The sequence below is a fragment of the Trachemys scripta genome, chromosome 16 (genome assembly GCF_013100865.1).
Source record: "Trachemys scripta elegans isolate TJP31775 chromosome 16, CAS_Tse_1.0, whole genome shotgun sequence".
Lineage (NCBI taxonomy): Eukaryota > Metazoa > Chordata > Testudines > Emydidae > Trachemys > Trachemys scripta.
Genome location: NC_048313.1, coordinates 10499503 through 10510461, shown reverse-complemented (window position 1 = coordinate 10510461; position 10959 = coordinate 10499503). Strand labels below are relative to the sequence as shown.

Genomic DNA, 10959 nt, shown 5'->3' with positions numbered 1-10959 from the left:
AGCTGTTCCAGCTTGGAGCGGGTAACAGCCTTTGTAGGGTAACGCCTGAGTGTCCACCCCCAGCACCCGGCCGGCCGCCAGACACCCGGCACCTGGTCTGGGGTCTCCCCTCCCCATCCTGCCCCCCCGGGCCGGACAGTCGTAACTCCGAGGTTCAGAGGTTCCTGTCTCCGGCGCCAGATGGGCCCTGCCAGGGTATTTCCTCCTGCGCTTCCCGGCCTAGCGAAGACGCCAATGCCCCGTATCTGGTTCCCTTACCGGGGCCTGATTCTCAGTCCCGCAAGCCAGGGAGCTGGGCCGTCTGGGCCTGAGAAGAGACCAGGGCTGGGGGCATTGGGGTGCTGGGCGGGGGGGCCCAAGAGAGAGGCCCCTGGAACTCCAGCCCCGCACCATGCATTGCAGCCGGGCGCCAGGCAGGGAGCGGGACACAGAGCCAGAGTTTTCTGTCAAGAAACGGAACGGCTCGAAGGGGTGCCAGCGGGGGGCAGAGCCTGCCAGCCAAGCAGAGAAAGCAGCTGTTGGTGCTGGCTGAGCCAGCCCCCCGCCCCCCCCAGCTCTGTCCAGCTGCCAGTTCCCCTTCTTAGGACATGGGCTGGGTCGCGAGGGCGGTGGGAAGGAGACCGGGGCCCCGCGGCATTCAGGCTTAGCACACGCAGCAGCAGTGGCACTCCGGCAGCAGCCTGTGCCCACCCACTAGTAAGTGGCTAACTACGGCTCCCAAGCAAACAGGCTGGGGGGGGCACTCAGGCTCGTGGGGTTTGGGGAAGGAAGGGCGGGGGCATAATCCTGCTCTCGCTCGCCATGGGGTGACTGGACTTGGGGGCGGGGGAGCACAGGGGTGGGCTCAGGCTGGCCAGGTGCTCGCTGGTGGGACTGGAGGGGGGATGGCTTCTGTGGGCTGGGGGTGTCATGAGCCAGGGACCCGCGGAGCTGGCGTGGGGCAGGGCCCATGGAGCGGTCGGGCCTGCTCCTGCTCCCATGTGAGGCGAAGCCCTCGCTGGCGCCGAGGGGAGCAGGACTGCGGCCCCATTTGGGGGGGGATGGGAGCGGGTGTGGGGGGGCAGGTATGAGTCGGGGAGCAGTGCTGGCAGGAGGGCGCGCTCGCAAATGGGGGTGAGGGGAGGGTCGAGGGGGCTGTGCTTGCAGCACGGGGAGAAAGAGGGGTCCGCCTGCTTTTGCTCCCCTCGAGCCCCAGAGCTTTGGGTTGGGAGAGTGAACGGCCCCTGGGGTACGACCCCCGGCACGTGCCCACCCTGGCCCCTGCGGTAGGACTCCCCCCCGCCACTGCTGCTCCCCACCCTCCCTGGCCCTGCCCTGGGGTATGACCGGCCCCAGCCCCTTGTGTACCCTCTGGCTGCCATAGCCAGCAACCCCTCCCTCCTGCACTGAGGGGGCCTCGTCTCTGGGGCGGGGCATTCCCAGGGGCAGTTCCCACCCCCCTCTGCTCCCTCTCCTTTGCCAGGAGCCAGTCTCCAAAGGGTCTGCGACTGAGCTAGGGTTTTGCTGAGTTCATTCAAGCCACAGACTCGGGAGATATCCCCCATGCCCCCTGCCCCCCCCAGCTCAGACGGCTGCAGCCCCCTCCCTCCCACCCAGAGGGTGCAGTCATCCCCTCCCAGCAGCCGCCCCGCCCCTGCCCACACGGGGAGCTGCACCGGCCAAGTGGGCGAGCTCTGTGTCGGGCAGCAAACAGCTCCCCTGCCCCCCATCCCCCCAACCCTGGGGGGGCCAGGCCAGGCTGGTCTGGCCCCACAGCAGGGCCCAGCTGGGCTGCCCTGGCCAGGGGACTTCCCAGCCCAGATGTGTGGGGAATGAGAGGCTCTGTCCTGCCTGGTGCTGAGGGGGGATCTGCTCTGTACTTCTCCCCTATGATACAGGACCCCCAGATGGGGGTCAGTGCCCCAGCCTGAGTCCCTGTGCCGGACCCCAGCCGGAGGCCCAGGAAGCGGGATCAATCCTGCAATGCAGCTCCCAGCCCGGGGACGTGTCCTTAGACCCCTTTGGGGAAGGTGCGTGGCCCAGCCAAATGCCAGCCGGCCACCCCCACCCCGTCCGGCCATGCCACGCCCCAAACCAGGCAGGGAGAGGGAGGGTGGGGGACTCCGGGGGCTGTGAGTCCAGATTGGGTCTGGGGGAGGGGGAACAGCAGTCTCCTACTCCCAGAAACCTGCGTCAGGTTTCACGGTGCTGCCCATCCCCATGGTGTCGGAGCTGGGGTAGGACAGCTACGGGTGGGAGGCCGCTGGGGACGATGACAGACGTGGCGGGGGCAGGTTATCGCTTTTTTAAATGGTGCAACTAAATATTGTCCCCGTTTGGGCTGCGCCATCTCGTGCTTTGCTCATCTGCTTCAACTGGAAGCTTTGTGAGGCAGGGGCCATGGCCTCGCTCTGCCCCCAGCCCAGCCGGGCCTCAGGTCTGGGCACTGTTGTCCTCCCCTGCTGAGCTGCGTGTCATAGCCTCTCTAGTACTAATGGAGATTCTCCCTTTGTACAAGTGGCAGCGGCCTAGCTTTATGGGGCAGGAGGGTGCGAGCTGGCTGTGGAGGTGACGTTCTCAGGCCCTGTTGGGATGCCGGGAGTTTCTGACGTTGTCTTATACTGCTAGAGAGCCCGTCAGCTGCGGGGTCCCGGAGCGTCGTGCATGGAGGGCGCTGGGTGCCGGGGGGCCACGGGGCCGAGTGGGGTATAAATAGCTCTGGTCGCTAGCGGAGTAGATTAGACAGAAGCGTTTCACCCGGCTGTGAAATGCAGCCACCTCTGCAGTGCATGCAGGGGCGGTGCTGGCCGGGAAGAACAATGCCGTGTGGGACTGAGCCCGCAGGTGGGGACCCAGGTTATGATTAGTTCCCCAATTAGTGTCTGCATTGGAATTCAGGCCAGCCAGCCGGTTTCCGCCCGGGTCTTGTGCAACAGAGCCATGGGCTCCGGGACTCAGATTAATGTCTCCTGCCACGTGGCGNACCCCCACTCCCTGCCGCACAGCGCCCCCTAGCGCCACGCCGGGCCAGCACTGACGGCGAGGGGAGAGCGCCCCCTACCGACCCCCACTCCCTGCCGCACAGCGCCCCCTAGCGCCACGCCGGGCCAGCACTGACAGCAAGGGGAGAGCACCCCCTACCGACCCCCACTCCCTGCCGCACAGCGCCCCCTAGCGCCACGCCGGGCCAGCACTGACGGCGAGGGGAGAGCAGGTCTCCCTCCTGGGCTCTGTATTTGCAGCAGAGGGAGAGAGGGGGGATCCCCTGCTTTTGCGGCTCTCGATCCCCAGAGCTTTGGGCTGGGAGGGTGGAACTGGCTCCCCCAGGGACGCTGGCCCCAGGGGTATGAGCCCCTGCTCCCAGCCCACCCTGGCCCTGGGGTATGAGCAACCCTGTCTCTCAGCATGAGATCAGGTATGGGGGCAGCCCCCAGGGTATCAGAGCTTGGGGCTCCCCATGTGGGTGGGTCTGGGGGCAGCCAAGGGGCACTTCCCCCTGGCAACACCCTTGTGCCCCCCCTCGGATCCATGTCTGTAACAGGAGCTGCGCCGAGCCGGCTCTATCAGCCAAGCTCCGGGCCAGGAATCTGGTTTCCTGGCTCCGCTGTTACCGCAGCAACCTTTCAAGCAGGGATTTTTTAATTTGACAAGGGGCCTTTATATAGACATGCAGCGTGAGGCTGAGGGGGGCTCGGGTCCGTTACCCGATAGGCCCCCCCCGCCACGCCACGCCGGCTCCCATTGTCCAGCCGGAGCCGCCAGGAGACATCCGATAGCCGGGGCCTTATCAGCACCGGGGGCAGAGTGAAAGCAGCAGGATGGGTTACAGGCGTCTGCGCCACCACGGCTGGCACCGGTTCAGGAGCAAATATACCAGAGTGTTCCACAGCACTGAGTCAAGGTACTGGAGTAACACTCGGACAAAGTACTGGAGTAACAGTGCTGGGCCGTCTGGCACAGTGTGTGACCCCACAAATACTGTAGTAATGCCAAGCCAAGGTACTGGAGTGACACTCGGACAAAGTACTGGAGTTACAGTGCTGGTCCGTCTGGCACAGTGACCCCACAAATACTGTAGTAATGCCAAGCCAAGGTACTAGAGTAACACTCAGACAAAGTACTGGAGTTACAGTGCTGGGCCGTCTGGTGCAGTGATCCCACAAATACTGTAGTAATGCCAAGACAAGGTACTGGAGTGACACTCGGACAAAGTACTGGAGTAACAGTGCTGGTCCGTCTGGCACAGTGACCCTACAAATACTGTAGTAATGCCAAGCCAAGGTACTAGAGTAACACTCAGACAAGGTACTGGAGTAACAGTGCTGAGCCGTCTGGTGCAGTGACTCTACACAGTAGTAATGCCAAGCCAAGGTACTAGAGTAACATTCGGACAAAGAACTGGAATAATAGTGCTGGGCCGTCTGGCGCAGTGACCCCACAAATACTGTAGTAATGCTGAGCCAAGGTACTGGAGTAACACTGTTGTGCTGGCTGTGGTAATGACCCCAAATACCGTCACACCCCCAGCCTGCTGCAGTCCTGGGTCCCCAGTACTGGAGTACCGTTGTGCTGGCCCCAGCGGTGGGGAGTTCGAGCTAGATAAACGCAGGCAGGAAATCAGGTGCCAGTCGTTAACATTGAGGGTCATTAGCCAGTGGGACAATTTACCAAGGTCTGGGGGGATTTTCCATCAGGGGCCATCTTTGGGGTGTTTTCCTAAGGGCTCTGCTCTGGTTCCAGCAGGAATGAAGGCAGGGAAATCCTCTGACCTGGGCTACGCAGGAGGGCAGACGAGATCGTGGGGTCCCTTTGGGCCTGGGAATCTGAGCAGCTGTTGCTTCAGGCCCAGGGCGATGGTGGAGGAGAAGGGGCCTGTGGTTGAGGCCCCACTCTGAGGAATGGGGTCAGTGGGATCGACGCAGCTGCCTGTGCCCCTCACAACTGTTAAACGGCCCCAGAGAGCTGAGGGGCTGCTCCCGGATTAGCCCCATGGATCCCCCCTGCCCCTCACTTGGCCCTGCCTGGCGGGTGGGGTCCTTCAGCGTCAAATGTTGAATGATTTGTGCCCCCGTGGATTCTCTTCCGAGGCACACGTGTATTGTCTTCTGGGCCCTACTGAAAATTTGAACCCTGCCTAGGCGCCTCTTGGTGGGGCTGAGACGAGGCAGAGAGCGTGTGCACATGCAGGGAGAGGCGTGAGGCGCCCGTAGCTCCATGTGCATGGGTGTGCGTGCGCGTTACAGTCTGTGCAGCCCCTCACACGGACAGAGCTCCCCTGCTACAAACAGGCCCCTCCGCTGTCCCTGTCCCTTTAAATCAGGTGAGCACTGGACCAGCATCGCCAGCCAGGCTGTCCAGTCTCTGGTATCAGATCCTCCTGCAGGGAGGGGGGCTTGGCTCTTATTTAAAGTGACTGACCAGCCAACTCAGGCTCACTCTGCCAGAGCGCTGAGCCAGCCGGCTGTGCAGGGGAGCCCAGGTGAGCCCAGGGGCCCGGCGGCTGTTCAGGTGGGGCCCAGGTGAGCCCGAGGCCTGGTGGCTCTACAGGAGTGAAGGGCTACAGGCAGTGATTCCCTCCAGAGGTGTCACCCTTGCTCTGATCTGGCCCCCTTTGCTCCGGTTGGATCGGGGCTTTTCTAGTGGGGCCAGCAGCTGTCTCCCAGCTCTGGACACAGCCAGGCAGGTGAAGACCAATAGCCCTGGGTCAGAGCTTGCTTTGTGCGGGAGGTGGGGATGGGGCAGCCAGAAGCTAGGAGGGGGCTCCGAACCTGTTTGTGCCACGGGCGCCCTCTGACCCCTCAGCTCCGCAAGGGCCCTGGCTGGGGCAGAGGGGAGCAGTGGGCAGGGACAGGAAGGCCCCCCCGGGCAGGTGCCCCTGCTGCCCCAAAAGTTTCCCTGGGGGACTGGCTAGCTGCAGGGCCTGATCCTGCCCTCCCCCCTGTGGACCTTGTTCATCCTTCCCCGGCACCTCGCGTAGGCCTTTCCGCCACAGCAAACCCTGTGGCATGAGAACGGGACTGACCCCCTCGCGGCGTGGGGTAGGGGGGTCTCCTGGCCCAGTCCCGGCTCGTGGCTCTTTGGTGGCCTGGATGCCAGCCAGGTTCCCAGCAGGCAGGCGCGCCCATCCCCAGAACCGCCACCACTCCCCGGCCCCACGTTGGCAGCCTCTGTGAAGAGACCAGGGGCTGGCTGGGCCCCGCAGGCCGCTCTCCCCACCCGTGGGTCCCTCCAGGCACGCTGGCAGGGTGGGGTTATGCCCTTCCCCAGCCCCCCATCCGCGCCACCCGGGGTCCGGGCTCCTCAGTCCTTCGAGGTGCTTCTTGCAGAGCGGCGCGATGGCCTCTGAGCTGGAGCGCGCCATGGAGGGGCTGATCACCGTCTTCCACAACTACTCGGGCAAGGAGGGCGACAAGCGCAAGCTGAGCAAGAAGGAGCTGAAGGAGCTGCTGCAGACGGAGCTGGGCTGCTTCCTGGAGGTAGGGACCAGCCCTGGGGGTGGGAGCAGGCAGGCCTAGGGGACCGCCCCAGGCACTGGGCGCCCCCGCCATTCCAGCACAGGGACCCCTGGGCCAGCGCTCCCCCGCGGGCCTGGCCTCCCCTCTCGTGAGTGGTCGCCAGCGGCAGAGCCATGCCAGGGCCCAGGGCAGGACTGTTGTTCCCTCGGGCTTGGGCCGGAGAAGGTTCCCACATGCCCGGTGCTGGCCTCCCAGCCCCTCCCAGGCTGATGGGTCTCTCTGGTATGAAGTCTCCCAACATTCCTCTCTAAAGTCCCGGGCTCCTAATTGCTTCTCCTCCCCCAAACTAGGGCCTCTCCCATCCAGGGCCAGGCAGATAGCCCATGCCTCCAGCTTCCCACTCACTCTCTCTGGGGGCCTCTCACTGGGGACCCCCCCAGCCGCCTGGGCCCCTTTCCTCTCCCATGGGGTAGCCCCCTCCCTGGGCCGCATGCGCTAACCCTGCCTCCCCCGGGGGTGTCTCCGCTGCAGACCCAGAAGGACGCGGGCACCGTGGATGGCATCATGCAGGACCTGGATGAGAACGGCGACGGGGAGGTGGATTTCAAGGAGTACGTGGTGCTGGTGGCCGCTCTTACCGTGGCCTGCAACGCCTTCTTCTGGGAAGACACCTGAGCGGGGAGCCTGCACCACCTGGAGCCCCCTAGAGCTGCACATCCCGCCCCCCATTCTGAGCCAGCCGCCGGCATCCTCTCTAACCAGCTAGACAGAGCTACTCATTAAAGGCACCAAACCCGCCCCAGTGTCCCGCCCCTTCCTCTGAGCCTGGGAGTGACGCTGAGCAGCGTGGGGAGGGGGACACTGCTGCAGTGGGGCTAGAGGAGTTTTGGGGTGAGGGGGAGCTCCTGGTCCCCAGATCGACATTATCCCTGGTGTTAGAAAAGGGTGGAGGCCATGCCGTGGGGCTGGGCTCAGGGCCCTCAGCCTCGGGGGTTCCCTGGGGGGCATGAGCCATCCATTTCCAGGACAGTGCCAGGTGAAGGAGAGTCGCTCCTCCGGTCACCCCAGCCACCAGCGAGACACACACCCCTTCGCTCTCCACACCCCTCCCCACCGGGCCTCTCGGACCCTCCTCCTCTGACCCATGAGCCAAGCAACTGCCCCCGTCCCCAGGCCTTGTTCCTTCGCTTGCCCTCGCCTCAGTGCTGGGAGCGCAGGCCGTACGCTCTGGCGTAACCCAAGTGCCTCAGCCGGGATCACTGCTAGTTTGGCCCTTTCTCTTCCCACATTCATGCCCATTCGTAGCTCGCACCACGTGGCACAAGGCCCACCAGGCGGGATCCCTGCCCCAAGCAGGCCGGTCTCTGTAGGAAAGGGAGGCAGGAGCGGAAACGGGGACACAAGGGGGATGGATGGGAAAAGGGGCAGGAGAAGCGCGGGTGACAAGGGGTGGCTGGACAGCCTCCTGCTGGGGTGGTAGGAAATTCACAAACACGGTGCTGCACCCATTCCCCAGGGGGAAGAACCCGTTCCTAGCTCCCTTCCCAAGAGCCGGGCGCAGCCAGGAGCCCAAGAAACAGCCTCCTCTGACTGGTACCGGCTGTGCCGCTGAGCTGCACGCAGCGCGGGGAGTGCCACCTTGTGGGCCTAGCGGGGCTGACACGGAGCGGATTTGACACTTCTCTGGGACGGGGCCAAAGCACTTTGCAAACTAGATACCGATGCTGCTGAGCTGCAGCCACCTCTGGGGTGGAGGGTGGTCATCTGTGCACAACGGTCAGGAACAGAAGGGGAGAGCCTAGACAAGGATAAGGCGGGGAGAGGGAATCTTTAGGAAGAATGCCCTGGCATCATTAATGTCTGTGCAAAGCTGACGGGAACTCAGCATTGACAAGCTCGTCAGAGGCAACCAAACTGCGCAGAGATTGAAGTGTCTGCGAGCAGAAAGCAAAAGGACTGGAGAGAATCAGGTGGGATTTGAACCTGTGAACCCAAAGAATCTGATGCTGAGCTCTGCCCCCCCGTTCTCTGCAGCAGGTTCTCATCTTCCCTTCCCACCCTTTGCAAAAGGGAAGCTCGAAGCCTGTGATGCAGAAAACGGCATCAAACCCCTAGCAGCAGATAATAAACTGATCTGTCACAGCCAGAGACAAACCCACCACATTTCAAGGGAACACACGTACTTGGTGGGATGTGATAGTTCTCTGACAACAACGTAAGCTAGGAGTAAACCCACTGCAGTCAGTGGAGTTATGGAGCAGGAGAATCAGGCCCACTAAGCAAGAAAGAACACGATGAGCCAGTCAAGGGCTTGTTTAAAACATCTTTTTAAATTGTTTTGCCATAGTGAAAGCGATATTAACCGTGATCCCCAAGGCAGTGTTGCCAAGTACGGTGATTTTATCATAAGCCTCCTGATATTTGGTGTTTTTCTTAAAGTCCGGCTCCTGGAGTTACGAGATGGCAGGACGCTTTCAGCTTTCATTTACAGACAAAAATCCTGGGGGTTGTGGAGAAAAGCTGGAGAATGTGAATCAATACAACCCTCAAGCCTCCAGAACCAGCAGGGAAATAGAAAGAACCTCACGTTGATTATGTTTTAAAATCTCGGCATTTTTAATCCACTCTCATGATTTTTTGAGGGCTGACTCGCGATTGTTGAAAGCTTGAGGTTGACGCTAATGCTGCGTGTGTAACGCACACGACATTCTTCACCACAGCCGCTTACTTCCGCAAATACAAAGCCACAAGCACAATAGCGGATGCATTCTCCCAGGAGTGCACAAATCTTGATTAGAAACCGATGGTGCCCCTGCCAGCTGAAGCAACAGAGCGCCGGAGCGCTGAAGTCTGCCCTCTGCAGTGCTGGTGCACATGTGGAGTAATTCAATGGGGAGCACATCCATGTGAGTGAGCCTTATTGTCTTTTGCTTAGTTTTTACCATTTTGCTGCCAGTTTCACCCCCTTGGCAGGCCCAGAATGGTAAATGGGCTGGCACCTTTACAAGCTGAGACTTTCTCCTGATGGTTGGCATCTCATGCACTTCATTCGAAGCCTTCACTTTAAATAAACCCACGTCGTTTCGAAGAAAACCTGCAAACCATGAACGGAGTGTAACGGATGCATCGACCTGTGCCTCTGCAGACAGCCTGAGCTCTGGGAGATGTCAGCTTGTCCAGTTGACACAGAAGTGGGTTTGTGTCAATGCTGCTAGCTGGTTTGCTGCTGAGCCGAGCAGGCCGGAGGAATTTCATATTAGACAGATCTGTACAATCAACTGGACTTATTTTCAGAGTAGCAGCCGTGTTAGTCTGTATCCGCAAAAAGAACAGGAGTACTTGTGGCACCTTAGAGACTAACAAATTTATTAGAGTATAAGCTTTCGTGGACTACAGCAGGGCTTGGGCCAAGGACTTCTGACCCCTGAGCCGGGTACGGTGAAGGGCCACAATCGGATAGATAACTCACAGGAAGTGCGGGCTTCATCCACTCAGCAGGCTAATCACCCAACCCTGAGGGATCCCCTTATGGGAACCCGAGGGGGAGTTCAGTCCCTGAGGCCTCTGCTGATGGTCGCTATCACCTGAACATGGACCTAGAGCGAGATCCCAGCCCTGCCCCTCGCCCCTCACACAGAAGCAGCCACGCGCTGGAACGGCTTTGGGGGCCTGGCCAGACCCGTCACTGAGTTCTCCCAGCCCACCGCCCACCCTGCAGGGCAACTGCTGCTGGCAGGTTATCCCAGCCAGAGCTGGGGAGCCCCCCATACCCAGCTGCTTCCAGAGGGGCCACACCCCAGGACTCCCACAACTGGGCTCCCTCCACCCAGCCCAGGCCTCACAACCGCCTTGGGGCCACAATCCATGTGCCCCCTTCCAGCCCAGGGTACCCCCCAGCTGCACCCCCTCAGGCCTGGGGCCCTGTCCTCTGCCCCAAGTGCCCCCTATATCCCAGCCTGCCCCCCCACTCCACTACAAGGCTTTGCCCATAAGGCCCTCCCAGCCTCTGCCCCAAGCCCCCCCATATCCCAGCCTGCCCCCACTCCTGGGGCCCTCAGAGCCAAAGCTCCGCCCATGAGGCCCTCCCAGGCCCCGCCCTCTGCCCCAAGTCCCGCCCCCTCCCGAAAAGGGAGAGGTCACATGGCTCAGCCCCTCCCCCCCCCGTCCGGGGGAGGGGGAGGGAAGGGGGGGTCACGTGGGGCAAGGCCGCGCGAGGGGCGAGCGGAGTCACGTGGGCCCGTTCTGGCGGCTGCGCAAAACGCGGCGGCCGGTCGCCATTTTCCCCGGCTCGGCGCGCGGGGCGAGTAGGGAAGGAAGCGGCGGCCATTTTGTTTTCGGCGCTCGAGAGCGAGTGCAGCGGGGAGCGGGCGGAGGGGACGGAGCCCCACGGAGCCAGCCCCGCGCCCCACCCCCGCCCCGCAGCCCCGCCCGGAGTCCTGGCGACCGTCTGCTTCGGTGACAGAGGGGCCCCGGGGGGGCGCGGGGGGGCCCGCGCGGGGATCGGTCTGGGTCTGGCCCCTCCGCC

General features: G+C 62.3%; 2 protein-coding genes across 6 annotated transcripts in view; both read left to right on the top strand.

Annotated features, from left to right (window-relative positions):
* The first annotated feature begins 547 nt into the window (after positions 1–547).
* Positions 548–7232, top strand: S100A1 (S100 calcium binding protein A1). Of its 3 annotated transcripts, XM_034792088.1 has the most exons (4): positions 3710–3880; positions 5150–5152; positions 6308–6455; positions 6966–7232. In XM_034792088.1, exons 1-4 carry the CDS (start codon positions 3798–3800, stop codon positions 7107–7109), a joined length of 378 nt encoding a protein of 125 aa, XP_034647979.1. In that variant the 5' UTR covers positions 3710–3797; the 3' UTR covers positions 7110–7232. The 3 variants fall into 3 exon arrangements, with proteins under 3 accessions (XP_034647976.1, XP_034647979.1, XP_034647977.1); XM_034792085.1 differs by lacking the exons at positions 3710–3880; positions 5150–5152 and adding an exon at positions 548–696 and having other exon boundaries at positions 6306–6455; XM_034792086.1 differs by lacking the exon at positions 5150–5152 and having other exon boundaries at positions 3719–3880; positions 6306–6455.
* Positions 7233–10741: 3509 nt separating this feature from the next.
* The window catches only part of CHTOP (chromatin target of PRMT1), a 16013-nt gene continuing 15795 nt past the window's right edge, over positions 10742–10959 (top strand). Inside the window, exon 1 of one of the 3 annotated variants that reach the window (XM_034792084.1) lies at positions 10742–10889. The gene's annotated coding sequence lies outside the window, so the exon portion shown is untranslated. The remainder of the gene's footprint in view (positions 10890–10959) is intronic. The other 2 variants (XM_034792083.1, XM_034792082.1) reach the window with 2 other exon arrangements.